The 27,976-nt window shown below is 46.3% G+C and overlaps 2 protein-coding genes across 5 annotated transcripts in view; one reads left to right on the top strand and one right to left on the bottom strand.

The window, feature by feature from the left end:
• LOC123348665 (protein-glutamine gamma-glutamyltransferase 6-like) overlaps positions 1-20,612 on the top strand; it is a 28,128-nt gene extending 7,516 nt beyond the window's left edge. For all 3 annotated transcript variants that reach the window (XM_044986257.1, XM_044986258.1, XM_044986259.1), the window contains 10 exons: positions 6,781-6,899; positions 9,111-9,239; positions 9,412-9,592; positions 10,126-10,261; positions 12,610-12,713; positions 12,804-13,046; positions 15,690-16,007; positions 16,960-17,123; positions 18,662-18,786; positions 20,323-20,612. In XM_044986257.1, coding sequence (XP_044842192.1) covers positions 6,781-6,899; positions 9,111-9,239; positions 9,412-9,592; positions 10,126-10,261; positions 12,610-12,713; positions 12,804-13,046; positions 15,690-16,007; positions 16,960-17,123; positions 18,662-18,786; positions 20,323-20,476 — 1,673 coding nt within the window. In that variant the 3' untranslated portion in view covers positions 20,477-20,612. The remainder of the gene's footprint in view (positions 1-6,780; positions 6,900-9,110; positions 9,240-9,411; positions 9,593-10,125; positions 10,262-12,609; positions 12,714-12,803; positions 13,047-15,689; positions 16,008-16,959; positions 17,124-18,661; positions 18,787-20,322) is intronic.
• Positions 1-27,976, bottom strand: part of CCNDBP1 (cyclin D1 binding protein 1) — a 111,387-nt gene that overhangs the window by 50,966 nt on the left and 32,445 nt on the right. Inside the window, exon 11 of one of the 2 annotated variants that reach the window (XR_006573231.1) lies at positions 25,630-25,744. Coding sequence is in view for 1 of the 2 variants with exons in the window: in XM_044986261.1 (XP_044842196.1) it covers positions 25,729-25,744 (16 nt within the window). In the remaining variant the exon portion in view is untranslated. Of the gene's footprint in view, positions 1-25,032; positions 25,745-27,976 lie in introns of those variants that run through there. The other variant, XM_044986261.1, reaches the window with a different exon arrangement.

Consider the following 27,976-nt stretch of genomic DNA (forward strand, 5'->3'; position numbering starts at 1 on the left):
TTAAACTCTGGGGTTTGGAAGATCAGCTTCCCAAATCAGGGTATCAGAGGATTCCATGGCAAAGGAGAGAGCCCTAACATGAGGCAGCGTGACTATTATCTAGCTACCTAATATTCTACCCTATTTAACTACAACTCCCTGATGCCAACACAGAGAAGGGCTTCTGCCTGTGGCTGGGTGATACCACTGAAGCAAGTACCACTACTGAGAGGAAGTGGAAAAGAAAGAGCCTCAAAATTCAAAACAGATTTTGTTTGTTCTTGTTTTAGTCTCTGTAGCTGAAGTGCTGAGATGCCAGGAAGAGAGGCACAATGGAAATGAGTAAATAACAGTCACACTCCAGGCAGGTGCTCACAAAATCCCTGTCCTAAGCACAAGAGCTGTCTCAGCCACTCTATGTGAACAATTTATCCCCAGCAAACACAGCCCATTTCAATTTGTGATGCATAGATCACTCTTTGGCACAGCTTGCAAGGCCTTACACCCACCTTGATGGCATTTCTGTTTATCTACAACATGAGAACTGTTGGACTTCATATCTAATCAATTCCAAAATTTCTGAGAATGTTCTAGGCGTCAGTGAGCGGAACCCTATTGATTCAGGGTTGGGAAAAGGAGGGAGATTGGAAAAACTGAAAGGGGGAAAATGGGAGACATGGCATCCCTGTAATCTGTTTTTCACAGCTACGGACTCAAGCACCTCTGTAACTGTCTGTTCATGGAAGAGCTGGTTGATGGCACCCATTAACATCTGCCAGCAGAACAATACCCCTAACTCTGCTCTACCCAGCCTCCCAATAGTGGTGAACATGTGGACATCCTGAATGGTGGGGTGATGAGAAGAATGGGGAAAGGTGGACATATAGAGCCCCTAGCATAAAGGCTATGTGTGGGAAGAGGCAACGGGGGACATACTCCCTGGCCGAAAGTGGGGATATGGGCTAAATGTGCACACTCAGAGCCCCTGCTATGCAGGGAGAATGGGGAACAGAGGTGCACACATGCAAGGGAGAAGGGGGCTCCTGCTGTAGAAGAGGGCACACTGAAACCCTAGCAAATGGGAGTGGGAGACCATGGTATGGAGAAAGTGGTGCACAGAGAGCACCTGGCTTAGGGAGTAGGGAGAATGGAGTGGAAATGGGTGGCATAGAGCCACTGACAGGAAGGAATTGAGGGGTACACACAACCCCACCACCAGAGGGGCTATTGGAGGAGTTGCAGGGAGTCCCTGAAATAGAGGGGTGTGGGATGGTGGCTCACAGGGAGTTTGTGGGAGTAGAATGAAGGGATGCAAGGAGCCTCATGTGCAATGAACTTTGCTCCAGCAGCTACAAACCCCTTACTATTCACAAAACGATTCTGAATATCAAACTTTTTCAAGCATACTTTGGCCTCTGGGTGTATTTGATAGGCAGTGTGGGCAACTGGTCCCCAAGGTCAAATAGTACTGTTTTACGTGATTGGTTGGTGACAGGTTGGAGGTGGAAGGAGAGGGCACTAGTGCAGAAAGCCACAGGGAGCTGTAGAAGGTCTGGAGAGTCCTATGGTGCTAACTTTAGAACTCCATATTGGCAACCAGCAGCAGCCACAGTGCAGTGTACAGCACAGGTTGAAATCAGGGGGTGGGAGCATAGCTGCTCCTAAAGATCAGTTTTATTTTTTACCTCACTTTTTCACATTAGTCTCGCTTCACCTTCTACCACCCTCACTTCCCTACAAAGACACAAATACATGATACCAATGCCAACACTGATGAGGCAAACACGCCTGTTTACATATGTGCATTTATATAAACTATTCCCCAAATATTTGTAAACAGAAAACCATTGTATCAATGCTCACAGAAAAGCAAGCCACAAGGGCTGCAAACAATTCAGAATTTGACTAAGTATTCTCACACAAGAAAAGTTCATACCATTTGCCCATCCCTAATTGCCCTGTCATTGAGTGCTATTTTAGTGAATGTGAACACACTAACTTCTATTGCCTATTAAAAATGTACACAAGCCATCCTGTGGCTCTTGAAGCCTCCATGGAAGAACTCTCCAAGTGCCATGCCACTGCTGAGGAGCCATGGTAATATGAGAGTAGCCAGGCATAACCCCTTTGGCTGAGACTGGGGCATGGCTGAGGTTCTGTCCAAACAGGACTGAGGTGTTGTTGGTTGTCTGAGGAAGCAACTGAAGGATATAATTTCTGCTTCTTCATGAAATGTGTGTCCAATATTAGTTCAAATTTGCAATGGAGGGGTCTGATTAGATTAAGTGTTTCCAGGAGGTCAGGTAGTAGCAAGGCAACAGCCATCAGGCAAGAGCAAGGACTTTTACATTTACATATGGCCAGGAGGTTAAGACTGTTTCTCTGACTGTAGATCTTGCAGCTGTCATCCAGGCCTTTGTCACCTTGAGGTTAGACTACCTCACCACACACTATGGCTATGTCTACACTACAGACCGTATAGTGACACAGCTGTATGGCTGCAGCTGCTCTGCTGTAAGGTCTCCCGTGTAGCCTCTCTATGCCAACAAGAGAGAGCGCTCCTGTCAGCACAATTAAGCCACCCTCAATAAGCAGCGGTACCTGCTTGCCCACTGACATAGCGCTGTCCATACTGGCGCGTCTGTCAGTGTAACTTATGTCAGGCAGGGATGTGTGTTTTTCACACCCTGACCAACAAAAGTTTTACTGACAAAAGCGCTAGTATAGACATAGCCTATATGGGTTATACCTTAAACCCACTTGGAAACTGAGGCCAGTGTAGAATTCAGCAGCTCAGTCATTAAAGCAGAGTATCATGCAATGAAGCACAGTATTCCAGTGCTCTATGATCTGTTCTGGTTGTCTGCTGTTTTTGTGGTAGAAGTAAAGGTATTGGTATCAATCTATACATCCACAAATGGCTTAAACACTACCTTAGAGATGCCTCTCCCTAGGCTATACTGCTGCTGTTGCAATCAACAGAGACTCACAAGTTGGAGCTCCTTGGTATGAATGAAAAGAGCTACTGGCAAGATGTTCTTTGTGAAGCCCCCTCAACTTTTCAAATTGTTCCCTCTCCTGGTCCTAAAACAGCCCCAGACCTTCAGGGCATGTTGCAAAGCTCATGCCTATTTGATAAAGGTGGGAAGAATCATGAGGGTAGGAAAGAACTGGAAAAGGTGAGGATTCTTGTAGTTTAATTTAACTGGTTTGCTGAGGGTCAAGGGAGAAGGGATTGCTGCTTAGTCATAATGAAGGGAAGGGAACTTTTTATATGGGTTTTAAGTTATGTTAAGGATATTTCTAATGAATGGAAAGATGGTCTTTATATTTGCATAAATTTCAATAAATCTATAGGTCTGGCTTTATAACAATCATATATGGCAGCAAAATATTAGACAAAATATTCAGTAATTATCTGGGTGACTGCAAAAAGACAGGGAGATTTGGTTTACACTGTGCATATGTTCAACAGGGAGGAAAAAGTTGAGAAGCAGTAATGATGAAAAAAGACCTCAGGTTGACAGTAGACATCAAATGAGATATGAATTGTTGCACTTTGGCTGAAAAATAAAAACACAACCCTAAACATGTGTATGCACACATACCACTTTCCCATCCTCTCCCCACATGCAGAGACATCACATCACGGGGCAGAAAGGTCATCATCACTCTGCATGTAGATTGTTAGCATCACTCTGCATGATTATACATCAAAGATTAATCAGCACTCTCTACAAAAAGGGTTAATACTTGACCAAGTCTAGTGTAATTCTAGCTGAAATGCGGGAGAGGGCTGGTACAGGGGGTTGGTGTGCAGGAGTGGGTGCAGGCTCTGGGAAGGAGTTTGGGTGTGGGCGGGAGCTCAGGGCTGGGACGGGGGTTGGGGTGCAGGCTCTGGGAGGGAGTTTGGGTGCTGGAGGGGGTTCCAAACTGGGGCAGGAGTTTGCGGTGCAGGAGGAGGTTCAGTGTTGGGGCAGGGGGTTGGGGTGCGGGAGGGGGTTTGAGGTGCAGGCTCTGGGTGGTGGTTCTTACCTCAGGCAGCTCCCAGAAGTGGCCAGCATGTCCAGCTCCTAGGCAGGGGGCCGGGCACTCTGCACACCACTGCTGCAGCTCTCATTGGCTGTGATTCTTGGCCAATGGGAGCTGCAGAACTGGCGCCCAGGGCAGGGGCAGCATGCAGAGCCCCTGTGGTCACTCCTGTGTCTCGGAGCCAGACATACCAGCTGCTTCCAGGAGCCGTAGGGAACCTGCCTTAGCCCCACTGCACTGCTGATGGTACTTTTAGCAGCGATGACTGGAGCAGACAAGGCCCCTTGTTGACCAGGCATTCCAGTCAAAAACTGGATGTCTGGCAACCCTAATGTGGTATGCAAGGATATAACCAAGGAGTCATGAAGTGAAATTAACAGAGGAAATATTGAGGCTGGGTCTACACCTAAAATGTAGGTTGTCCTAGCTACATTACTATGAAAAATTTCATGCCCTGTGCAATGTAGTTAAGTTGACCTAACTCCCACTGTAGACACACCAGGCAGACAGAAGAATTCCTCTGTCAGTCTAACTACCACCTCTCAAGGGAGTGGATTTATCATAGTGACAGAAAACCCCTGTCACTGTAGTCAGTGTCCATACTATAGTTGTGTAGCTGCAGCTGTGGCACTGTAGCACTGGTAGTGTAGCCTTACCCTCAGACTGGATATCAGAGTAAAACAATTCTGACACTGAGGTGTCTCAGGCAGGAGGAGTCCCAGTGCTGGGATTTTTAAAATTCGACTGGACAAATCACTAGGAAATGTACAATAGGGAACAATCCTACCCTGAAAATAATACAGAGTGAATTATTCATCAGGTCTTTTCCATCTCTAATTTCTACAACAAGGCAGAAGAATCCAAAGAAGCAACTTGGGCTCTTTTTCTGCATCTTCACTGCTGAAATGTACAGTGAACTCAAAGGTGCAACATGAAAATCTGGGATAGTCCCATGCAACTTGAGTTATTTTTATTAATTTTCTACCGCCATATACTGGACAACATACTCACACTGAACTGTCCAGATTCAGGGATACATAACAATGAGATGTACTCTTCCTGCTAATAGATCCACTTACTCAGAAAGGTCAAAAAACAACCATGGCTTTGGCTGAAGTTTGTCATCAGTGTTGTTGCCAAAGAGGCCTAGAGCTCGCAGAATGCCATACAGGTTACATCAAGGGAACAAAAAAGGTTTACCTGGCTTTGAGCTTATTGAACTAATTTAGAATGTGCCCTCTTGAAAGGAATGGAAATCTCTCTAGGTATGACCTATTTTCATAACCAGTTTTTATCGTTGCCTAAAGTAGCTTGCATCCGACGAAGTGGGTATTCACCCACGAAAGCTCATGCTCCAATACGTCTGTTAGTATATAAGGTGCCACAGGACTCTTTGCTGCTTTTAGCTTTTAACCACATACTTGCTAGCTGATATAGCAAATAGGAAATGTGCTTCTTAGATAAAATGTGATTGGCTCTGCTATATGAATAGCAAGTTATGAAACTGTACCCAAAACCAAAAGAAAGGAAGAAATAGGTAGACATGATGGTGTGATGAAGTGGGAATGTTCTTAATGTTTTCTCTGAATACTGTGTGGGTGCCTCAGTTTCCTCTATGCCTTTCTTAAGTATCTAGGTGGTGGGATAAGGGTGTGTGGTTGTTGCAGAGCCTTAGAGGGCCAGTGTGATGCTGTCTGCACAGAGGATGACTGACACCCTGTCTCCTGGCAACTGATGGCCTGGGCCCCTCCCCTGCAAAGGTGCCAATTGAAAGTGTTGGAGAACAAAGAGATCAGGTGGCCTCCTGGTCCTGGAAAGAGACAAAGGCCAGAGGAGGGGCTGGAGGGGGTTTCAGTTTGGAGCTGGCTGGGGAAAGAGAGGGAGGCCCAGACCCGGGGTCTGGCCTCCCTGGCCCCAAGATGGACCAGACTTAGGGGTCCGTTTTCTGTACCTACAAGCTCTGTTTTGGACTGTGTTCCTGTCGTCTAATAAACTTTCTGTTTTACTGGCTGGCTGAGAGTCATATCTGACTGTGGAGGTGGGGTGCAGGGCCCTTTGGCTTCCCCAGGAACCCCGCCTGTGCGGACTCACTGTGGGAAGCGCACGGTGTGAGAAGGGGATGCTGAATTCTCCTAGGTCAGACCCAGGAAGGTTGAAGCTGTGTAAGCTTCTTGCCCTGGAGACAGTATGCTCACAGAGAGAAAGTATACTCCCCCAGAGTCCTGACTAACTTCGTATGGAGTAGTTCCAGAGCATCCCACTTCTCACTGAAAGAAATAGGTAGACATGCTGGAGTGAAGCTTTGCATAGTTATGCAAAGAGAAATAATGGAAAATGACTTACAGATGAGTTTTATACTGCCCATAGATTGGAAATGTATGGGGGAGAGGGAGGAGAAACATGAATCTTGCAGGTGTACAGGAAATGTTAACCACAGAAATGACATTAACATATGATTGGATAATGTAAACATGTAACCAACCGCAAAATGTAATGGACAAGTAAAATACTGTAAACAAGCAAGATATAAAAATCCAGGATCAAGAGAGAAAAAGTTGGAACATAAGTGAGCTGCAACCTCTCTCTGTGGACTTGGTCAAGTATTAACCCTTTTTGTAGAGAGTGCTGATTAATTTTTGATGTATAATCATTGAATAATAAATTGATTGAGCTTGGTTATGTGACCTCTCAATCAATAAAGCTACACTGAACCCTCTTACAATGTCCTCAGTTATAGGTGCAACAGCACATCTAACTTTGTGCTTTCAGGTGATGATGTCCACATAGCTAACGAAGATGCAAGACAGGAATATGTTCTGGATGAAAATGGAATCATCTTTATCGGAAATGCCAACTATATTGAAGCTAGAGGATGGTACTACGGGCAGGTAAGAACATAAGAATGTCCATACTGGGACAGAACAATGGTCCATCTAGCCCAGCATCCACTCATCTGACAGCAGATGATGGGGTGGGGCAGGGGGGCAGCTGGGGGCAGGGGGTGGGGCAGGGGGTGGCTGGGGGCAGGGGGTGGGGCAGGGGGGCGGCTGGGGGCAGGGGGTGGCTGTGGGAAGGGAAGGCGGGGGAGGGGCGCAGATACTCACCCGGGAGGGGGGGGGAGCGGCTGGGAGCAGCAGGACGCAGCCGGGGACTCACCAGGCAGCAGCAGGAGCCCCAGGGCCAGAGGTCCAAAGAGCAGGAGCAGCAACAGGGCCAGGAGGCAGCTCACATGGCTCTCGCAGCACAGCGCAGCGCCCCCCGGCGGCCGGGAGGAGGAATTACAGGCTTCCCAGGCAGAGCCCATCAAAGCTTCCCTAGCAGGGAAGCTAGTTAACAAGCGGTTCTAAAACCGCTTCTAAATTTAACAATGGGTTCGTGCAAACCGGTGCGAACCGGCTCCAGCTCACCCCTGCCTCTATCATATTCCCTGCCAACCATCATCTCTTTTCCAAGATGAATAGTCCCAGTCTTTTTAATCTTTCCTCATATGGCACCTGTTCCATACCTTAATCAGTTTTTTTTGCCCTTCTCTGTACCTTTTCCAATTCTAATATATCTTTTTTGAGATGGGACAACAAGAACTGCATGCAATATTCAAGGTGTGGGCATAACAAATGTATACAGTGGCATTATGATATTTACTATTTTATTATTTATCCTTTTGCTAATGGTTCCTAACATTGTTAGATTTTTTGATGGCCACTACACATTGAGTGGATGTTTTCAGAGAACTATACACAATGACTCCAATATCTCTTTCTTGAATGGTAACACCTAATTTAGACTCCACCATTTTGTATTATAGTTGGGATTATATTTTCCAATATGCATTACTTTGCACTTACCAACATTATAATAATATATGGAGATATACCTATCTCATAGAACTGGAAGGGACCCTGAAAGGTCATGGAGTCCAGCCCCCTGCCTTCACTAGCAGGACCAAGTACTGATTTTGCCCCAGATCCCTAAGTGGCACTCTCAAGGAGTGAACTCACAATGCTGGGTTTAGCAGGCCAATGCTCAAACCACTGAGCTATCCGTCCCCCTGTCTGCCATTTTGTTGCCCAGTCACCTAGTTTTGAGAGATCCCTTTATAACTCTTCACATTCTTATTTGGATTTAATATTTTGAGTAATTTTTTTATCATCTGCAGGATCCCCCCTGGAGCCTTATTTAAAAATTGGCATCACATTAGCTATCCTTCAGTCATCTGGTACAGAAGCTGATATAAGTGATAGCAGCTATAAGGAGGACAAAGGAATCCCAATCCAGTATTAATGAGTGCACTTACATCATGTATAGGCAGACGTTTTGCCTGAGAGGAAGGTACATAGCTAAGCACCTCAGTAGCAAACTGAGGATGGTACTTATACACGTATCTTATTAGACACCCATTCTTCACTCACTCACTCAAGAGAGCAGGGTGAAAAAGGGATGGAGTGTAAGTCAGCAGGTGCAAAGGAAGCTGGTGTGGTAGGGAGTTAAACCTTGCATTCATTGCAGAGGATTACATCCTGAGCTTATAACTCTGAGTAGCCTCAGCTCACACTTTCACTGGAGGACAATAATGTTGCCCTCCCTGCAGTGCACCACATAAGAACTTGCAGGAAGGGACAGGTTCTTCCTAACATTCTATTTCCTTGGGCTTTATCAGTTTGCTTGACTTAGTTTGTAAAGTCTTTGAGGCAAGGACTTTCTCTGTGTTATATGTTTATGTAGTGCCAAGCATCAAGGTGCCCTGATCCAGATTAGAGCCCATAGGATACAAATACAATAATTTCCCTTGCTTGAATTACCATTGGAGCAATACAGATCTACTGTACCAGTTCATCCCTGGTGTAACTCCATTGAAACAAACAGTTACCAGGATGAATTTGGCTTATTTTGATTATACCATACTTCTCCAGTCTGGTGTCCATGTGCAAGCCCTCCATTATGTCCCTTCACTCCAGCCAGAGGGCTTTGTGTACCTACAATCCCAGTACATCTTTGTGTTTGGATTTCTCAGAAAGAAGAAGTTGCTGGGGAGTTTATCTTCGAATTCTGTTTGAAAAATTAACTCTCTCTTTACAAGGCTTTGTCTCTTCTGGTTACAGTTCCAAGATGATATTCTAAATATCTGCCTTACTATGCTGGATCTGAGCCTGTACTGTCGTCAGGACCCAGTCACTGATATGTTCCGCAGAGGAGATCCTAAATATGTGGGGCGGGTGATCAGTTCAATGGTAAGGAATGGGTTATTTGCTCTTGGTTTCAAACACCTCTACCAGCAAAAAGCAGTAGCTGCATAGTGGAACTCAGCAAAGTCCAACAGAACCATCTGTGTCTGAATAATGTGATGGAAGAACTTGACACAGGACTCCTCCTTTTGTTAATTCTATGTCTCTCATATTTTAGATCAACGGGAATGATAATGATAACGGGGTGCTGGAGGGAAGCTGGAATGACAGTTTTGCTGAGCATGAAAACCCATCCAGATGGAATGGTAGTATGGTGATCCTCAAGAAGTGGTATCAAGAGAATTACAAGCCTGTCCAGTATGGCCAGTGCTGGGTTTTTGCAGGCGTGATGTGCACAGGTACATTTTGGAACAAATAATGCTATTGAAATGGAGGTCTCCTGTAACCTCCAGCATATGCGTACACTAGAGCTGGAAGGGGTAAATTTCAGCTTGGGGAGACATACCCATGCCAACTCTGACCAAGCTAGAGTGTTAAAAATAGAAATTGAGCCCTGGCAGTGCAAACATCAGGAAGGGGTTAGCCACCCTAAGTACAATCCCATCTGATACCCTAGATACGTACTTAGGGTGGATAGTCCCTCACGCCACTGCATCTACACTTCCTTTGGCATGCTAGCTTGATCAAAGCTAGCATGAGTATGCCTCCTTGAGCTGCAATTTGCACCTTCTAGCTCCAGTGTAGACATACCCTATGAAACACAAAATGACTCACTCAGCACTTGGAAACTGTGCTTGAAACACAATGAAAATGCTGATTAGTCGCAGCCAGTGAAACTAGTCAGTCTGGAATGGCTGAGAAACAGGATGTTTAGCCTTTAAACATTTGCAATAAGACAGTTGGAGCATTTCTGTATATTTGTGTGTTTCAGTCATGAGATGTTTGGGGATTCCAACTCGTTTGATTTCAAACTTTAATTCTGCCCATGATGCGGATGGAAACCTGAGTATTGATAAATACTATGACAGTGCTGGAAAGAGCCTTAACATCAGCAGAGACTCCTCATGGTAAATATAAAAGCTTCTGTATCTCTACAACACTTAAGGATAGGGCATCAGTTACCATAAAAGCAATGCTGCTCTGGTCTCTGCATTAGTAAACACAGCACAACAGCAGCACAGACCTGAAGGAAATCAGAGAATCTTCATATAAAAAAAATAACCTGATAAAACAGTTTCCAGATTGGAAGGAAACTACACTGAGCTACTTAGCTCTTGATTTAACAGTATCTGGTTTTCCTTTGGCAAAGCACCCATATGACTTGAAAATTAGCAGTAATTTAAGAAGTTTAAGATTTCATGCACCAAATCTCTCACCCACCAATCTCTTAAAAAAAATATAAAAAAATCTCGTTCTTGCCCATGCAGTCACGTTTCTGTTTCCCTCATGCTCTTACCCGATTTACTGCTGTAATGACCTCTTGTCATCACACATTTATGCTTCAGTCTCCTTCACTGGACTCTTGAGTCTCCTCTGGTGAATAGGTGACCAAAGTCTGTTGCCCAACCTTAAAATTAGGCGTTCCCCATACGGGAATAAACAACACAAAAACCAGTCCAAAACCAAACAACTATCTTCCAACCCTCCCCAGGTTCAGTAGTTCTGTCCTGTTGCTAAAATACCAGCTCATGTCCAGAATTACCAATAGCTAAGTGTTCAAAAATCATGAGTCCAGGCCCAAAAAGTCATGATACTAGTTTAAAAATCATGTTGTGTTGCTGGTTTTTTAAAAATACATTTTGGATTCGTTTTCAACTGCCTTCTGGTTTCTGAGCCTTTAGACTACTCACTTCATGTTCTCCTGCTTTTCTCTACAACTAGTTGGGCTAGATTTTTTTGATTTTTTTTAAATGAAAGTGGAGATTCTTAAGATTCTCACACAACCACATGACTCCATCATGTGGGGCTTTAAGAAAAACACCAGATATCACAAGACTCACAATAAAATGTTAATAGTTGGCCACATTTCTTGGCTTATTCCTTGCACCAGTAGTCCATTTATTGATGGAGGGCATCACGCAGTAGTCTTTTGCCCTCCTTGGACTGAATCAGTGATCCTTTTGTTCTCACCAGGACTAATTGGTTCCTTACCCTGATAAAACGGGATTGAAGGGGATTGGGTCTTCCTCTTTCCTTCCCTTCTGAAATTCCCCATCCTGAGGCCTCTGAATAAAATTAGAATTGGAAAAGGTACAGAGAAAGGTAACAAAATTTATTATGAGTATTGAATACTTTCCGTATGAAGAGAGATTAAAAAGATGAGATTGTTCAGCTTGAAAGAGAGACAACTAAGAGGGGATCTAATAGAAATCTATAAAATCATTAATGATGTGAAGAAAGTGGTATTTATCCCTTCACATAACACAAGAACCATGGGTCACCCAATGAAATTAATAGACACCAAGTGTAAATACAAACATAAAAAGTATTTTTTCACACAATGCACAGTCAACCTGTGGACTCATTGCCAAGGGATGTTGTGAGGGCCAAAACTATAACATGGTTCAAAAAATCATTAGATAAGTTCATGGAGGATAGATCCAACAATGGCTGTTAGCCAAGATGGTCAGGGACACAACCCCATGCTCTTGGTGTCCTAAGCCTGAAACAGGGGGATGGATCACTCTATAATCACCTGTTCTATTCATTCCTTCTGAAGTACCTGGCACTGGCCCCTGCCAGAAGACATGACAGTGAGCTAGATGACCCAATATGGCCATTATTATATTCTATGTTCTTAACTGAGCTGTCAAGTCCCTACCAGTGCTATATTGCCTCCGGCCTTTCCTTTTTGCTCTCACACCTTTCAGGGTCCTTTTTGTGACCTGTCTCTCACAGACTACAGCCCCATTTCTCTCACTCTCTCAACAGAGAACCCCTTCCCCAGGTTTCACCTTCTAGTTCTGCAGGTGCCTCCTTCTCCCTGCAGGTTTCCCTTACAGCCCCTCCTGGGCCAAGGTTTACCCAGCTTCCTTAATTGAGAGCCACCCTCCAAGTCATGTTTCCACCTGGAGACTCCCTAACTGAGTTACAGATGCTTTCTTATATAGTCCTAGTAGTCACATGACTCGTCTGGGTCACTGTCCCTCCCAGGATGCTCTTTCTTAGAGGCTGAACCCCAGTAATACCCAGATAGTATCATTTTCCCTTAGGGAAGCCATTATGTTCTATTACAATCCCAAGGGACTCAATGTTACATCTCAGCAACACCTTAAAAGCATCATACTCCATTCTTGTGCCCAGAATGGTAATATGTAGGTCCTCCGAATGATCTCTTCATAGTACCATCATTAGACTGATTGGCTGGATTTCTGCCCTTCTTTTGAACCGCACCTCTGTTCATTCTCACCTTCAGGGATTATCATGTCTGGAACGAAGCTTGGTTCAGTCGAAGAGACTTGGGAACACCATACAGTGGATGGCAGGTTCTAGATTCAACTCCACAAGAGCAAAGCAAAGGTAACAGATAAAGTTCCGCTTATGAAATTATGTCCCTTTGCTGAGACTCAAAGTGCCTCATAAGGTTGCTGATTTTTCTTCATGCCCTAGGGATATTTCAGTGTGGTCCTGCTTCCGTCAGAGCCATCAAAGAAGGTGATGTAGACTTGGACTATGACACTCTATTTGTGTTTACGGAGGTGAATGCTGACTGCAACCAGTGGATAGTCTACAAAGATGGAACCAGGAAAAAAGTGTATTGTGACACTGAGAGAATTGGCAAAGCCATCAGCACCAAAGCTGTGGGCAGCAATTCCCGTGTGGATGTCACTAACAATTATAAATATCCAGAAGGTAAAGAAAAACTATCACAATTAATTTCCCCTTGGGGTTCTTGGCACTGGAGGGTTAGGACTGGTTGCATATTTTGGTTTAATCACTTCTCTGCTTCATTTGGAACAATATTCCTGGCAATATTGTTTTCAATCTTGCTTCAAAAAACAATGGGTACCACATTCATGGTGTTGTGCGCTGGATAGAATCTTTAGCAGGAAATGCACTGGCTAATATTCTGCAATAAATTGTTTCATAGAGTTGACAGATACATTTTGCCACCCAAAGCAAACCAGCAATTAAAATTTCCTGAAAACTGAAGTAAAAAAAATGATTGTAGAAGACACCACTAATATCATTGAAATTGAGTCCCATCTACACCACCAGCTACATAAGAAATCTATAGACTTCTCTGTGCCACCAAGGCACTGGCTGTGTCCAGGTTCCATCCATGCTATTCGCTATGACAGGAACTGGATCCTTGCAGGCAGCCACATGCACTAGCTACATCCTGAAATTCTGAGGGTTCCAGAAGAACATCATTCTGCTTGTTTCCATTGGTCATTAATTCTGCTTTACAACTGGGACAATTACATGGTTTCACTTTGAATGAGCAAAGTTGAATACGCTAACAACTGTGACATGAGGAGATTCAGATGGGTAAATACTCGTTTCAGTTCCTCAGTCACCCTTCTACCCTATAACTTCACCAGATCCTCCCCACTAGCCCCTTTTCTCCCTTTCCTCATCAGAAAGATGTCACCACCACTCCCCGACACCTCACCCTTCCTCAGAGTGAATCATCCCTCTTTCTCCTTGCCTGCCTACCTGTAGCCATGGGCTCATTTCCCCCTCTGACTCCCAGACGCTCCTGTGAACATTCACTTTTGGCTGCCCTGTCTCCACCTTGCAGTTCTGGCCTTATAGATGGATGGAGAAGTAGTAATGGGCGTCAAGTTGCATTTATTCATATTTTAACATCCTCAGTCCCCCACAAAACACTGTCTTCTAATTATGGCCTGTGTAGCCACACGTTCCTATCACTTATACCCTAAGCCTCCCTCCAAATGTTTGTTACACCCACTTGTTTCATCTTGTCTTAAATACAACTGTTAAGTGAGTCAGGTCAGGGACTGTCTTAACAATGTGTTTCTACAGCACAGTGGGGCCCTGATCCTGACTGAGGCCTCTGGGGGCTACTACAATACACATAACAAACAATAATAGCGCACAGGCAGGACACCAGCATGGATTTCCCCCTGTGGAGAGATGGAGTCAAACCTACTCCCGACAAGAGTCTGAGCCTTTCTGTGCTCCATGCTGCTGTGAACCTCCTTGACTTCCAGCAGCAACCAGGACCGGCTCTACAGTTTTTGCCGCTCCAAGCAGCGTGTGGAATTGCCGCCGTGGGCGGCGGAGGCAGTCCGTGTGCCCTTAGGGCAGCAGGCGCGTTTCCGCGGCTGCGGCAAGTCGGTGGCAGCTGCTATGTTTAGCTGAAGCCGCAGCAGACAGCTAAACATAGAAGCTGCTGCCGAATTGCTGTCACTGTGGAAACGTGCCTGCCGCCCTAAGGACACACGGACTGCCCACCCCTGACCCGCCCGCGGTGGCAATTCGGCATGCTGCTTGGGGGCAAAACGACAGGGACTGCCGCCCCTTGCAGTTTGCCGCCCCAAGCACCAGCTTGGAATGCTGGTGCTTGGAGCCGGCCCTGGCAGCAACAACCCCTCTCAGAGTAACAAACCCACAGAAAGCAGTCAAGCATTTTCATCCAAGGAACTACTCACATTTTTAAGGATTAAAACTGTATTAAACTAAATGGAAACAGGTTTAAAATCTGAGCACGTGTCATCCGCCACATAGTTTATATCACAAATGTTGTCATTTGTCTGCATGATAGCTCTGGAATACTGCAATTAGAAGTTTATTTGTCACAAAATACAGTTTAGTTTATTCATGGCATGAAATGCTCATAGGATGAACATTCAGACTGGCAAGAAATGCTGTGCTAAGCTAAGCAGGAGCAACTTTTTTCTGCTAACTGGCTAGCTTCCTGGCTTTTGTGGTTTTAAATCATGCTGATGCTATGACATCAGTGATTTACAGACACATTTTCTGAAATGGCCACTGATATTGGGTGCTTTAGTGTCTGGATACCTGACTTCGAAAACCTGGAATCTGATTTTTCACAAGTGTTGAGCACTTAAAGCATGAACTGAAGTTAATGGATGCTGGAGATGCTCAGATGAAAGCGTCCTGAGTTGAGCACCTAAAATCAGTGGCCACTTCTGGAAATTTGCTCAGGATGTTTTTAATGCTACTATAGTGTAGAAGTTAGTTATCAGAAGGGCCTGCAGCGTTACAGAGCAAAGTCCTGTGGTATACTGTGGTGAAAGACAGGAGACAATAGGAGCCCTATGAGCCAGCAATTAGCAGGAAGACAATGTGCTTCATTTTAGTGACTGTTATCATTTCACTGTATCACAAATACCTAGATGTGCAAATCCCAGATCCAGGGAGCTACTATACAAGTGGGATCTGCAGGTACCTCAGGTTGGTGAGTAGTGCAGAGCTGGTATACTGGACTCTCTTTATAACCTTAACCTAGGGACTGTGTAATGGAGACATGGCTATGAAATTTACTGATGTTTCCCCTTCACCCAGGCTCTCACAAGGAAAGAGAAGTGTATAAAAAGGCCTGTGCCAAGGCACGTGGATCAAACCTCACAGAAAGGCTCTCAGAAGCTCCTAATGAGGGATCATCAGAAACAGTTAGAAAACCTGAAGTCTCTGGAGTATTCAAGCTAGTTGAACCCCCTGTGTTTGGCAAAGATATCAACCTAATCTTAATTCTCACCAACCTGTCCTCTGAATATAAACCTGTAAAGGTGAACCTGAGTGCATCAACCATCCTGTACACAAGGAGAGCGGTGGCAGAGATCTTGCAGGCAGCCACATCTGTTGATCTTGGTTCTAAAGAAGGTAACTTTTCATATGATTGGACAGTCAGCAAAACCATGTTCTTAAACTGAGAAAATAACTATTCAGAGTCAGATGGACAGGCGGAAGATACACCAAATGCATATCTATGTCAATTCTTGCAAAATTGCCTAGGAACAAAATCTGGTTGTCCATCCTTTACTAGCATGACGATTATAGTGTTAAAAAAATGATGATATCCACAAAATAATTTCTCTCTGTGGTGGGCTAATGGGTAAGAGTGTTGTAAGACTGGGCTATGTTCTCTCTCTTTCTCAGTCAACAGGGATCACTGAAGAGAATTTAACGGAGGAGGGTATACATGCAGTAAAAACAAATTAGGATACAGTAAAAGTTTCAGCAAAGCTCCATGTCTCCTTAACAAGGTTAGGGTTAATAAAACAAGTGCAAGATACACAGAACTTCTTCACCCCAGAGGGCTGCAGAGGAAGAAGCTATTATTTTTCCATACATAGCAGAAAAACTGTAAGGAATGAGACAATGAGGAAGGGGATTGGGCTACTCTACAAGGGACCTTATGATAATTGGACCAATCTTTCACCAGTCAGCAGAGGTAAAAATCTAGAAAAGGATACATCAAGGGATAGACCAAATGTCGTACCCAGCCAGTTGTCAGTAATATAAGGACAGGTATACAATTAAATGCAGAGGGCCAAAATCTGCTTTCAGTTTCACCAGTGTACTCTCTATTGAAGAGAGTAGGGTTAGATTGAGGAAGAAAAATAGAATTTGTACCAGATAACAGAACTGTCTGCAGCAGCCAGCAAGTAGTGATGCAGAGCAAGGGCTTGCAGGCAAGAGATTCACATGGAACCAAACATCCTCTGTCTGCGCCATCCTGTAAACACATACTACAGAGAAGACTAAAAACAAAGTCACCCAGGGCTGTGAAATTACTGGAGTCTGATACTTTCCAAATATGTTTGCATTTCAGAGAAACAGATTCAGTTAAAGATCTCTTATGCCCAGTATGAAAAGTCCCTGACTGATGATAAAAAGATCTTAGTGACTGCCTTGTGTGAAGTCATGCACACACAGGAGGCAAAGATGTTGGTGGAGAAGACCATCACTTTAGAGACTCCAACCATCTTCATCAAGGTAAAGAGCTGTCTCCCTGCTGCCCATAATGGAAAGCAAATGGAAGAGTTCTCACAGAGTCTTGTAGCTGGAGCCAGGGCCGGCTCCAGACCCCAGCGCGGCAAGCACGCGCGTGGGGCGGCCCTTTCCCGGGGGGGCGGCAGGCTGGGCCGGCGGACCTGCCGCAGTCATGCCTGCGGGAGGTCCACCGGAGCCCCGGGACGACCGGACCTGCCGCAGGCATGACTGCGGAGGGGGCGCTCGTCCCGCGGCTCCAGTGGACCTCCCGCAGGCATGACTGCGGACGGTTCGCTGGTCCCGCGGCTCGGCTGGACCTCCCGCAGGCATGACTGCGGCAGCTCCAGCGGAGCCGCCGGACCTGCGAACCATCTGCAGCTGCGGGAGGTCCAGCTGAGCCGCGCGACCAGCGGACCCTCCGCAGTCATGCCCGCGGGAGGTCCGCTGCTCCCGCGGCTCCGGGGCGCCTCCCGCGCATGACTGCTTGGGGCGGCCAAAAAGGTAGAGCCGCCCCTGGCTGGAGCTCAGCCCAGAAGATGGGCTGTTTGCCAGAAGCTGGGAACAGGTGACAGGGGATGGATCACTTGATAATTACCTGTTCTGTTCATTCCCTCTGGGGCACCTGGCATTGGCCATGGTCAGAAGATAGGATACTGGGCTAGATGGACCTTTGGTCTGACCCAGTATGGCCATTCTTATGTTCTAATGGGAATTCTAGGATCAAGTGTGAAAATCCAGACCAAGTTTTCCAAAAGTGGCTACTGAGATGTTGTTGCCCAGCTTGAGAAAACCTTAGGATGTCAAGCTGGGAATGAAAAAATCAAAGGCCACTTTTGAAACTTTGCCCTGGCTCTCCGTGTTTATTTACCACTTGTGTTTTCTCTTCTGTAGTACAAATGTATCCAGGCACATTCCCTACCAAGTCACCTTCCAAGTCAAGTGCCATCAGATCATGTTTTGGATTAGTTATAAATTTTCCATTCTTACTTTAATTATTGTAGTTTTCTGGCTGCTCTCTAACGACATTGCCCTGTCCTGAAATAGATTTGGAGCCTGAATTCACACTAACATGAAGACTGATTTATACTGCTTTGCATCTTTAATCACTATCAAGAGCATGTTCAGTGTTCATTGTACTACAGAAAATCAGGCAGCAAACTAAAGGACAAACCAATTTAAAAAGACATGTCAGAGTAAATCTGAGCCTGAAATCTTTTAAAATATATACATTTCCCTGCCTCCGCTCAACTGCACAGCTAATACAGCCCAGCTTCAGCACCAAGGAAAAGCAGGAAAGGGGAGATGCACATCAACCAGAAGCTAAATTCCATAGTTCTACCTATAGCCCATCCATCCCCTGAAGGAGAAATAGGCTCTGCCCACATCAGCATTATGTCTGCCACTCCATTCCTAGGAGAGTGTCTGACACCTGCTGAAAAGGTTAACACCTTTGGCTGTTCACAAGTAAATGTCCTGCAAGGGGTGGGAGGAGAGAGCATAAGAACTGTGAATCATCAAAAAAGTTTGTCCCCCCCATTTAGATTCCTGCACAGGTTGTGGTGAACAAGCCTGTTACTGTAGAGATCTCGTATGCCAATCCTCTCCCGGAGCCAGTGAAGGACTGTGTGGTGCTGGTGAAACTGATGAATCAAGAGATCAAAATAGAGTAAGTAAAAGGGGCGTCATCTGTCCATCACTTTTGATAAAAGACTGACAGAGTCCTGGCCTTGGTTTCTTGGTGAGTAAGACTTAGAACTCTTACATTCCATCTTCAACATGCATTTTAAACTCGGGCTTGGCTACACTTACAAATTTGCAGCGCTGCAGCAGGGTGTGAAAACACACCCTCTCCAGCGCTGCAAATTGCGGCGCTGCAAAGCGCCATTGTGGTCAAAGCCCCAGCGCTGGGAGCGCGGCTCCCAGCACTGTACGTTATTCCCCACAGGGAGGTGGAGTACGGACAGCGCTGGGAGAGCTCTCTCCCAGCGCTGGTGCTTTGACTACACTTAGCGCTTCAAAGCGCTGCCGCGGCAGCGCTTTGAAGTGCTAAGTGTAGCCACAGCCTAAGTATGAAACTGCAAGTCTTAGGAAATACATATGAAGAACAATGCCCAGATCTGCTGGGTATGTTCTTCTCAGTGTGTCATCAGGTCTTGAACATGTGACTTAAAACTTTTGGAGATTTCTCATTTTCAGGTGAAATTTATTTGTTATTCTTGACTTTTTGTTTAAAAAAATTGAAGACGAAATGTGATGGAACAGGTGGGTGAGTCTTCAGTGCAGCACCTAGAGCAGGGCTTTGTATTTATGCTTTTAAATATGTGGGAGCTTCAGATAGTACAGTGATGAGTCCAGGATACAGTAGATAGATAAAAGCCTGCCATAGCTTTCTTCCTCCCAGCATAAGCAAGCAGGGTTGCTTTGACTTCCCTTAAAACAAATAAATATTGGTGAATGGGAACCTGGGGAAAAAATGTGCCTTTGCAAAGCATGTGAGCAGAATGCCCCATTAATTATTGTTTTGCTGGGCATTGTCTTTTTGAGCTCTTCAGTGTGGAATCCACAATGTTCAATATTCCATACTGGGACTAACAGCATGTTTTACCATGAGCTGGTCTGGCTTATGCTTCTTGTGGGAACTATAAAAGTCCCCTTAGTATCCACAGGGGTCTGCAAAATGAAATTCCACAGAGGGTCCCTGGAAGCTTTTGCCTCTGAATCACCAGCCCGGTTCAGGGGAAAGAAAAAAAACAAATGCCTCCACACGTCTGCCCCTAGGCGATAATGATGGGGTGTCAGTAATGCAGGTGCCTGGCAACCCGGGGGGAGGCTCTTTACAATATGAGTTTTTGCCCATTTTGAGGCCCCAAATCAACAATCTCAAAACTAGACAGTTGACAGCTCTGTGTTGCATCTAGATATGGAGATGTGCAGTAGCACTGTCCGCCCTCTCATCTCTTTCCTTTTATAAATCTAGCATTTCTTATTGCTTCCTGATTCACACAGGTGCCTTGAGTCCCACCTAATTCCCAGGAAACAGGGCTGCCCCTCAGATACTTCAGATCATCTCTTTGGTGTGACAGTTATAGGTGGCTTTGCTTTTCGTTTCCAATTTAGCTTGTTCATTGAGCCTCGCTGGGATACATAATAGGAGAGAGTTTCCTATCTAAGCCTGAACTCACTGATGTTTTCTTTGTTTTAGTGTGGCAGCACTGGCACCCAGGGAGCGATCACAGATTTACTTTGAATTCACACCCCACAGAAGCGGTGTGATGCAGCTGCAGGTGGACTTCTCTTGTGACAAGTTTGCCTATGTTAAGGGCTTTGAGACCATCAATGTGGCCCTCGGTCAGTGATTCAGTTGCGATAGCTGTAATGTCTCTGATCACTGAGCCAATCCCCTATTTCTGCACTAGAATTAAAAAGCATTTTTCCCTGCACAATGATAGTTATGACTGTAAATTAGTACATTTTCATTCTGAATGTCCCAGGGCCGCCCAGAGGATTCCAGGGGCCCGGGGTCTTCGGCAGCGGGGGGCCCTTCCGTTCCGGGACCCACCGCCGAAGTGCCCCGAAGACCCGCGGCGGGAGCCCCCCGCCGCCGAATTACCGCCGAAGCGGGACCCGCCACCGAAGCGCAGCCCGATCTTCGGCGGTAATTCGGCGGAGGGGGGCCCCGCTGCGGGTCTTCGGGGCACTTCGGCGGCGGGTCCCGGAACAGAAGGACCCCCCCGCCGCCGAATTACCGCTGAAGACCGGGCTGCACGTCGGCGGCGGGTCCCGCTTCGGTGGTAATTCGCCAGTGGGGGGTCCTTCCGGAGCGAAGAAGCTCCTGCGCCCTCTTGCGCCGCCCCCTCTGGGCAGCCCTGACCCTATCCACCCCCCCAGAACACCCACAATCCAACCCCCCCCATTCCCTGTCCCCTGACCGCTCCCCCAACCTCTGCCCCCTCCCTGTGCCCTGACTGTCCCCAGGACTCCCTGCCCCTTAGCCAACCCCCCTGGTCCCAGCCTCTTACCCCCGGCTCCCTCCTCACCCGGAGCCTCAGCGCCTCGCCCGACAGCCGCAGCGTGTCTCCGGCGGGGCCTGAGCTCCGTCCCGCTCCGAGCCGCGTGTGGAGGGGGTGGGGCTGGGAGCTCCCCGCCGAGCGGAGGGAGCCGAGCTCAGCACAGAGCTCCCAGCCCCGCCCCCTGACCACGCGGCTCTGAGCGGGGCGGGGCTCAGGGGCCCCGCCGGAGACTCGGCGCTTGATGCGCTAGGGCTCCAGGAGAGGGGCGGAGGCGGGAGCCTCAGCTGTTCTCTTGGGGGCCCCTGCGGAGCCCGGGGCCAATTGCCCCCCCCCGGGTGGCCCTGGAATGTCCTTCTGAAGTGCAATGCAGGAAAATAGCTCATCTCTCTGCATAACAACAGGATGACTTCTCTTACTTCCACAATATTTCCTTGTCTAATCTCAAATAGCTGTATTTGTGTTTCTTTTTCACCTCTCTACTCTGCAACTCTTGTCCTAGAACAAATGCAACAACATAAAGTTCAGCCTGCAGGCTACTCTCCTGCCTCAGGTGAATTGAGAGTGACAGAGTTAAACAATGAGACTATTACAATATTCTTAAAGAGATGTGGGTTGTATTTGCTTCAGTGTTTTACTCACTTTATACATTGACTCTTGGCGTTAAGATTGGTCAGAACATTGGCTTTTCTCATAGGTGTTTAATTACAGTTATGGTCTAGTTGTTATCTAATCCCAGTTTGTTAGCAATTAATAAAACTTTCAAAGAACGGTTTCAATTAAGTATACTTTCCTTGTAATGCCAGTGATACTGTGAATTATGTATCCCACAGAAATAGCATGGGAAATTCAAGGTGTTGAGGATGCTTTTTCCAGATTTTACAAATTAATCAGTAATAGAATATTTTTGCCAGTGCCCACTTCATTTCTGTACTTTTGTGCTATGCTACTACCTCTATATCTGCATAACAAGTTACTGTACCATGCTAAACTTTGTCAAGCAAAACAAAATGTAAATTAGTATTTTCTTCAAGCTTCCTGTCTGACCTCTAAGAATAAGACAGACAAACACTGCAATCACCTTGAGGCTGGAAAACCAATTCTGGGGACCTGGAAAAGCAAATTCAGGACACTAAGCATTTCCATAATCCATGCAATACACCTATCACATGTTCCCAGTCAGCCTCAGAAGCATTTGGGGAAAGAAACCAAAGACATCACCACCACAAACTGAGGATTCTTGTGCATGTCTGTGTCATGCCCACTCATAGAACAGAGTTAGGGGTATGACCCATACACATTTGACACTATCTAAGTTTAGGGCAGCATGCTGTGACCAAGAAGTGTCTTGGAGTTTAGAAATTAAAATCTTGTATTTACATGCAAAATCCAGCGTTGTTTCTCCCCCTCCCCCCATAAGGTGATCACAGTTACACAAGCAGCACACTGTACAGCCAGGCCATACTTTTGCTCATACCTGACTTGCAATATGTAATCACCACTGCACACTTCAATGACAGTGTTTGCATTCACAAATCTCGGTTTAAAGCCATCTTTACAGCACCCTGATCCTGGCACTGCCAAACACAGAGTCAAGTCCTGAGGCACAATTTAAGGGCAGCCTCAGGCAACTGGGGTGTCATGAGGTGGACATAGCTATAATAATAATAATAATTGCAATTTTGCAACATCCACAGTAGAATGCCACATGTGACTTTATCAGAAGAGTGCAAAGACTCAAGTCACTTTCCTCAGTTTATTCTCTGTAATAAGTCAGGCCCACCTATGCAAGCTAAGCAGAGCTAGATACACTGCTGCAACACCCTCTCCCATACACCCACCCACGCACCCACTTTGGGTTGGCCTTTTGTGGCCTCATCACAAGCTTTCACCACCACAGACTCTTCTGTTGAGCACATTTTGTGATGCCAAAAAGGAAGCCAGATAGTATATTTAATTTCCTTTAAAAATAAAAATTTTAAGATTAAAGTCAGAAAACTTACACTGAATTTAAAAAAAGTTTGAGTCTTCGAGTTCAGATTCAAATCTTAAAAAGCTAATTGATTCAGAAAGAAAGAATGAATGGACAATCTGCTGCAGATCAGGTAAACCTAACGATCAACGAACACTCTTGGGAAAAAAATAAATATTTCTTCAATGAAGTAACTTCCAAAGTTATTTAGTAATGTACAGTATTTTGGCTTTTGATTATGAATTTATCAAAGCAGAAAGTTTTTAGCAGTGCAGCAAAACAATCACTCTAAGAAATAGTTCTGTTTAACCTCTCAAAACTCAAATGTTTTAAGGGCTGCAAGCCTTGTATAAACAGTGTTATGGGTTCATATACATATCAGAAGACTGGGAAAATATGGAAAGCTGAGTCCAAAATTAAGAGTCCCAATTTGAAACTTCAAGAGCCTTTCACCAAAATGCCATGTAGTTATCTACAAAAATGACATCTTTTTTTAAAAAGATAAGCAAGGGATCAAATTTATTCAGTGGAATCATGCATTTTAGATCAGCTATTGCACTTGCCAAGATGTACAGATCCTCTGTGTGCCCAGATGTGTCTTGATTGCCATCTACATCACATCTTGAAAGATTAAGAAATTGTCATCTATGTTGGACAGAGAGGTGGGGAGCAGGGAGGCAGAGATACTACTTGTAAAGTCTGCAGAATTGTTCAGATTCATCTTCCATATGTAAGAAATGCCAATATTTTACTCCTCCACTTAAAACATATGGTCAAAACAATACAATCATAACCTACGCTCAGGGCCGGTACAACCATTTAGGCAAACTAGGCGGCTGCCTAGGGTGCTTAGTGGTTGGGGGCGCCTAAAAGCCTGCTCAGGCGAGGAGGTGGAATGGAGGTGAGCTGGGTCGGGGGGGCGCAGGGAGGGCTGCCCGCAGTAACAGCGGGGGGCACAGGGGAACCGTTCCCCGCTCCAGATCACCTCCACTTTGCCTCCTCCTCTGAGCACACAGCCCCTGCTCTAATTATCCTCCAATCGGCGCCGCAAGCCTGGGAGGGGAGGAGAATTAGAGCAACGCCAGCCTGCTCAGTGGAGGAGGCGGAGCTGAGGTGAGCTGGGCCAGGATCCCCAGGTGGGTTAGCTGCTGCAGGGGGACTCCCCAGGCGGGGTTAGCTTCCGCGGGGTCGGGTGTCTCGGTGGGCAGGGTTAGCTGCTGGTGGGGGGGTGTCTCCCCGGGCAGGGTTAGCTGCAGAGGGGGGGTAGTTGCTGCGGGGGGCTGCCCGGGCAGGGGGCGGTGGTGGGCTCCCTGGGTGGGGGGGCTGGGTTAGCTGCCATGGGGGGGGGTAGCTGGGGGGGGGGCACAATGTGGACGTTTCGCCTAGGGTGTGAATCTTCCTTGCACCGGCCCTGCCTACACTATCTGTACTTGGTAATCTAGGACCTCATCCAAATCCCATTTAAGTCAACTAAAAGATTCCCATCAAAACGTCAGTGGGTTTTGGATTAGGACTCCAACACAGGGACATTCTTATACAGGTAAGCCTTCCCTCCCATTTAGAAAACAGAAAAATCCTACCATCATTTGCTGCAGCAGAGATACTATACAATGAAAGGGTGTCTCAGGTTTTCTCATTGCTCTCCCTACATCAGGGTGTGAAAGAAGGTGCGATAGGAACTGCTATGCCAACCCAACCAGTTCAACTAACCATCCATTTAAAGGTGCATTGTCACTGGGGCATTGCAAAGAAGCCTTAACAGGGTCAAAAAGCTGAACCAAAGAGCTGTAACAAATTTTAGTAGATTAATCAAGTTTCAGTTGCTTGTTATCTGATGTGATATAATCCCACTGTTTCTTCAGTTAGTCAGAGTGTTTTTCAGGAAAAAACTGGGTTAGCATAGACAAGATCTACAATTCTGTGTGTGAATAATAAGACATCAAAGCAGCAAAAGGACACAGACTTTTTTTTTCATTTATAAGCACCCTTGAAATTAATATGGAAGACAAGAAAAACCCAGTACAAAGATAAGATACCTAGAACAGTGGGATAGGAAGGTCCCTTACTTCTTTCCCTTTGAATTTGATCACATTGTAGTGAAATCTCATAACAGCCTCATTCGAGGATGAGTTGCCAGCTTTTGTTTCTAGTTAACTCTTGAGACAGGGGAATATTAAAAGAGCAGAGAGGGAAAGACAAGGGTCATTAGTGTAGGCAGGTCTTACTCACTCAGGAAAAACAGCTCTGCTTTCAAAAGCTTTCTCCAGGGCAAAGGGCCAAACAAACTGGAACTAAATGTCTACATATCATTAACGCCAAAACTATTAACAAACAATTAATGAGTACAGTGGAAACAGAAACTAAACAAACTTATGAACTTTTTAAAGGGAAACCCCAATGTCTAGTATGTGCACAGGCACAAGTCAACACCAGAGCACACTGCCAACAATGCCTGCATGTAGCTCAGACTACTGTACTGTCGCATTTACATGAGAATTACCTGTTAAAGGCAGGCAGTCATGTAACTTACATAAAATCAGAATTCCACATTTCAGCAATGTTTCCATGGAGAAGGCCTTGTAAGGTGGTTGGGCAGGGACACATCTTCTATGTTTATTTGGCCCGTGACCTACACAATTATGATACTATAGAAATAAAAAAATAATATGGGTTACAAGTCTGCTAACAGGGCCTACCCTCTTCTTTTCCATAAAACCAAGTTGTAGAACAGATACATGATATTTGCCATTTCCTTCCACAACTCCTGCTTCTAGTGTCCAAAACCCAAAGTTAAATTGGCCAAACATTAAGTTGCTTTTTCCTTCTTATGGCCCACGTTTCCCTCATTACATCCCACCTAGCAAATCTTGGTCCATGAGTATTCAGAGATTCCAAAGTCAGAAGGGACAACTGTGATCATCTTGTCTGACCTCCTGTATAACACAGGCCCATAGAACTTACTCAAAATAATTCCTTTTGAATTAGATCAGATCTGTCAGAACAACATCCAGTCTTGGTTTAAAAATTCTCCATGATGGAGAATCCACCATGACGCTTGGTAAATTGTTCCAATGGATAATCACTCTCAGTGTTAAATGTTATTAAAAGCTTGGGGAAGCACTTTATCTTTCCTTGGGCATGTGCCAGTCTTAGGTAAGTGTAATTAAGCTTCTGATTGTGTAACAAAACATGTTCTAAGTAGGATGCTTACAAGGATTTTTACAACTAATCCTAATTAAGAACCACAGGTCACACACAGACATAGAGTTTAAGGCCAGACGGGACCACCAGCAGGGCTGGCTCTAGGCACCAGCCCTCCAAGCATGTGCTTGGGGCGGCACTTTCTAAGAGCCGGCAAACCCCCCCTCTTTTTTTTTTTTTCGTTTGGAGTGGCAAAAAGCCACTCGCCCCGTCAGTGCACGAGCCAGGATCCACGCCCCCTGCCCAGCCCGGCGGTGCCCTGCACAGCCCACTCGGGTGGGGAAACGCCGCGCCGCACTGGGGAGACTCAGAGCAACAGCAGCAGCAGGACCCCTCCTCCCTCCCTGCATCCCAGGCCCTGCTTCCCTCCCTCCCTGGCTCCTCACACACTCCAGGAGCCCCTCTCGCCGCCACAGCCCGGGCTCGAATTTCCTCTGGACTGAAAAAAAGTATTTAAAACACTATTTAAAACATTATTTAAAACGCTAATAACAAAAATTATTTAAAACAGGTCTGGGGCCGGTCAGCCGGGATTTAAAGGGCTCAGGGCTCCCCGCAGCGGTGGGAGCTCCTGGCTCTTTAAATCCCGGCCCCACCCCGGCTGCAGGGGGGTAGGATTTAAAGGGCTCGGGGCTCCCCGCAATGGGGCTGCTGCTCCTCAGCCCCCCACCACCACCACCCTGGGGGGCTGCGCTGCCACCCCTTCCCCTCCCAGCAGAGCCCATCCCTGCCTGGGCAGAGTGCACCAAGCGAGGCTCGGCTTAGCGAGCCGGGCAGCTGTGGACGTGGGGAGCCAGGCAACCAGCCGACGCCACCTGAAACAAGCAAGCCAGTCTGCCAGCTGGGGCCGCATGCAAAACCAGTGCTGGCTGCGCAGAAAGCCGGAAAGGCGGCGCTTTTAGAAAATGTGCTCGGGGGGAGCAACCACGCCCTCTGCTCCCCCCCAGCTACGCTACTGGAGGGGGCCGTGTTCTCCATGCCGCCTCGCAGCTGCACTGCCACCTGGAAGTACTGCCACTCCGTGCCGCCCAGCAGCTCCACCTGCATGGGGCCAGAGTCGCGGCTGGGCCAGGGCTCGGCCGCCGTGTTCTGGTAGCGGATCCCACGTTTGGGGTGGGGAGCCCAGTACTGGGACAGCAGGAGGTGTGGGGGGGGGAAGAGAGAGCCCAGTGCTGAGGTGGCGGGGGAGCACTGGTGAACGGGGGGAGTCCAGGGCTGGTGGGGGGGGCAGCCAACATTTTTTTTGCTTGGGGCAGCAAAAAACCTAGAGCCGGCCCTGTCAATTAGGCATTTAAGTCATCAGCCATGAGATTTCTTCTTTCTCTTCCATATTTCTGAATAGCTCATTGTATGGATGTAAGACTGTCAAAGTGTATCCTGTCCTATCAGCATTAATAATAAAGGGCTTAGGGTTCTCTTGCTACACTCAAGACAGCTAAAATTTAAACAAGGAGGGTGTGAAATGGTATTTCTTCATCTCTCATATACTCTGCCTGTGTCATATAATAGTCTAGTCTCCTAAGGGGTGCAATACTTTGGTCTAATTTTAATTGTTGGGTTTAGTATGCATGTGCTTGGTGCTGTTGGTAGCCTGATATATGCAAGAGGTTAGACTAGCTGATCTGGTGGTCAGTGCCGGCTCCAGGGTTTTTGCTGCCCCAAGCAGCTGGAAAAAA

The sequence above is a fragment of the Mauremys mutica genome, chromosome 13, assembly GCF_020497125.1.
Source record: "Mauremys mutica isolate MM-2020 ecotype Southern chromosome 13, ASM2049712v1, whole genome shotgun sequence".
NCBI classification, from domain to species: Eukaryota; Metazoa; Chordata; order Testudines; family Geoemydidae; genus Mauremys; species Mauremys mutica.